The following is a 2,835-nucleotide window of genomic DNA, read 5'->3' as shown; positions in this document are numbered from 1 at the left end:
TTTACTTTATCCGATTTTATGATCAGTGCGGATGTTTTCTTTATTACTATTTCGCCTATAACATTAAATTTAGTTAAGATATATGGTATTATATGGTATTTGTGGTGTTTACACAGCGTCTATTTTAATCGAAAATCCAAGTAAATCATGTTTTATTTCCTTCTGAATTACCTTTGTAATGTTACGCAACGTTAAATTTTGTATTGTTATTTTTGTCGCTTCTTTTCGGTACGTTTATTCATCCGTCATCTGTTTCTAATTTTTGGAAAATCGAGAACCTGAAGTTGCTTATTAATTTGTTTCACATGCCTGTCACGTATACATATTGTAAACTGCGTCGTACATTCAGTTTAACGGGTACCTTCCCGACTGGAAAAGTTTCTTAAGGCTGGTCCTACAAGCATCCGTGACGGATCCGGATTTACTTTTGTACCTCCCATTGTAGCTTATGATGTATTAAAACTAATGAAGGACCGAGTATTAGTAGTATTAGCATTAGTAACATATTTTAGGGCGTTATATTTCCGATACGGAATAATCAGGGACAAATTATAAAGCCTGATCAGATGTTAAATGTTCTTAAACGGATCCGGACCACAAACATAATATTTAGGTACTTGCCATCACAATAATTTCAAGGGATAAATGATGTTGTTCTTACCATTTTGACAAATGACGAAAGTTTTCTTACCTATATTAAAGCAGCAACAGATAAAAATGACATCGATTTTCATTCACCGTGTTTAAATGACAGTGTAATAAAAATCTGGAAAGTTGCGATTTGTTTGCGAGCTTTGTAGGGCGATTTATCATGCTTAACTGAAATACGTTCCTCATTTGCGAGATTTATCCCTGACAAATACACGTATACTTATACGTTGAGCTGTAGAACTCGAAAGTATTTATAAATACAAGAGAAAAATGAATCGTTTGCGATTTCCGTAAAATGTTGATGTTTACTGACCGGTTTGAAAGTCTCATCCAGCCTCTGAAAGATTAGCTTGATTTTTTTAAACAAAAAATGAAGAAAAAAAACGTTTATTTAACGCAAGCGCTACTTCAAGGCGTTATAGTATCAACATCTAGAGTCTTAGGACTGACGACCTTATGACGATGAGTAATCAAACAATGACATGGGAAAAAAGACACCGACATTCTATTACAACATGAGCGTTTATTATTTATAGGTAGATAAAGTGATAGTTTTTATTATAATTGATTTAACAGAACGTGATAATCCAGCCTGGTCAAGTGTCGGCATTCATTTGTGCCCATTGCCGTGGAAAACGGCAAATAGACATTGGTAAAAGTTTTTAACCTTTTCACATATATCGGATCCTCTGTTCTCCTTACAGTTTTCAGGCATAGCGTTCCACATTTTTTCGGGAAAGTTCTTTTGCATTACATTTCCATCTTCGTCAACAAATCCACGGCCCTTTATCACGCATAAGACGTTCTCGCAAACATTCGGGTCATCGGCTTCAGACGGATATATTCCTTGCTTTAAACTTTCAACGGTCTCTTTTGAAACAGGGAATTTCTCTTCGCAAATTTTTCTCATTTCCAGTAAATGTTGAATATCCTCTTCGAACGGATTTACCTTAAACGACACCTTGGATTACAACCTTGTAATTTTTGGGACGGTTTTTAATGAGTGGTAATTAAAAAACATAATGTAACTCTTTTATCTTAGTTTAGCCTGGCGCCTTGAAACTGATTCGGTATTTATAACTTCCTCAGGATGTTACAGGACACATGAACATTGGAAGTGTCCTTCAAAATGTTTTAGGTGTTCTACATAACCCTCCGAAAAAGCTACAATTCTTTGATACATTGTACTTCATGTACTTTTCTATCTATTCTAATTTTCACACAGTTAAAGATACTTTAGGATCTCATGAACCTTGATCTAAAATTGCGGAGCATCAGAGTATATTGACCGTCACTCTTTACAGTTTCTCTATAGAGAGCTCCATCCGTGTGGTTGTTTTCGTAATATACAATATGAATGCAGTAAGGATCATTTTGAGCCAATGAGATTTTGAAAGACCTCTACCTACACAAAACAATGGCCTAAAAATAATGCATATCTTATTAAACTTACCTCTTCAGCAGCAACATTACCCAAGAACAATGCTACCAATACAATAAAACCTAAACGAAACATTGTTGTGTTCACGCTACTTCTTGTTATAAATGCAGGACATTAAGACAGATCCCCTATAAATATGTAAAGTTGCTGAGACCTTGCCGGACTGTACCATTTTTTCATTATCCTTTTTTTTATATGATTTGTAATTGCTGTATAATCATCTACAATAAAGCACTATAATCGCTACAATGTATGTTGGTACGTAAATTACAGATAATTTTTCACACCAGTACAGTAAATTTTTTAATGTCATATATCAAAATTAGAAAAAAAACACTTGGAGATTCAGTTCGACGAACACGAATATTACGAAATATTCTGTCTAGTACGTAAATTACAATGTTATTAAAGAGTAGTTTGAAAAGTAACAACAACTGAATAAAGTTAGCAGATAAATACGTAAGTAAAATATTATTAAGATTAAGTGGTGGTAAACTTCTAGCAATTTGAAAATGGTAACTGACATGGACAGTGGGCGCGGCGGAAAATAAAAGGTTAGAAGCTTTCGAAATGTGGTGTTATAGGCGAATGATGAGGATATCGTGGGTAGAAAAGGTTAGAAATGAAGATGTATTGGAAAGAATAGGAGAACAGAGGACTCTATGGAAGTCAATAAAAAATAGGCGAGATAGGTTGGTAGGACACCTTCTCAGGCATGAAGGTCTAGTCAGAGACATATTAGA

General features: G+C 34.5%; 1 protein-coding gene across 1 annotated transcript; it reads right to left on the bottom strand.

Moving 5' to 3' along the window:
• Positions 1-1,154: 1,154 nt before the first annotated feature.
• Positions 1,155-2,281, bottom strand: LOC108739406. The gene is made up of 2 exons (XM_018473296.1): positions 2,105-2,281; positions 1,155-1,600 (listed from the first exon to the last, which is right to left on the bottom strand). Exons 1-2 carry the CDS (start codon positions 2,165-2,167, stop codon positions 1,262-1,264), a joined length of 402 nt encoding a protein of 133 aa, XP_018328798.1. The 5' UTR covers positions 2,168-2,281; the 3' UTR covers positions 1,155-1,261.
• Positions 2,282-2,835: the final 554 nt, after the last annotated feature.

Source organism: Agrilus planipennis, unplaced genomic scaffold (genome assembly GCF_000699045.2).
Source record: "Agrilus planipennis isolate EAB-ADULT unplaced genomic scaffold, Apla_2.0 scaffold123, whole genome shotgun sequence".
Classification (NCBI taxonomy): Eukaryota; Metazoa; Arthropoda; class Insecta; order Coleoptera; family Buprestidae; genus Agrilus; species Agrilus planipennis.
This window is presented reverse-complemented; position numbering and strand designations above follow the sequence as displayed.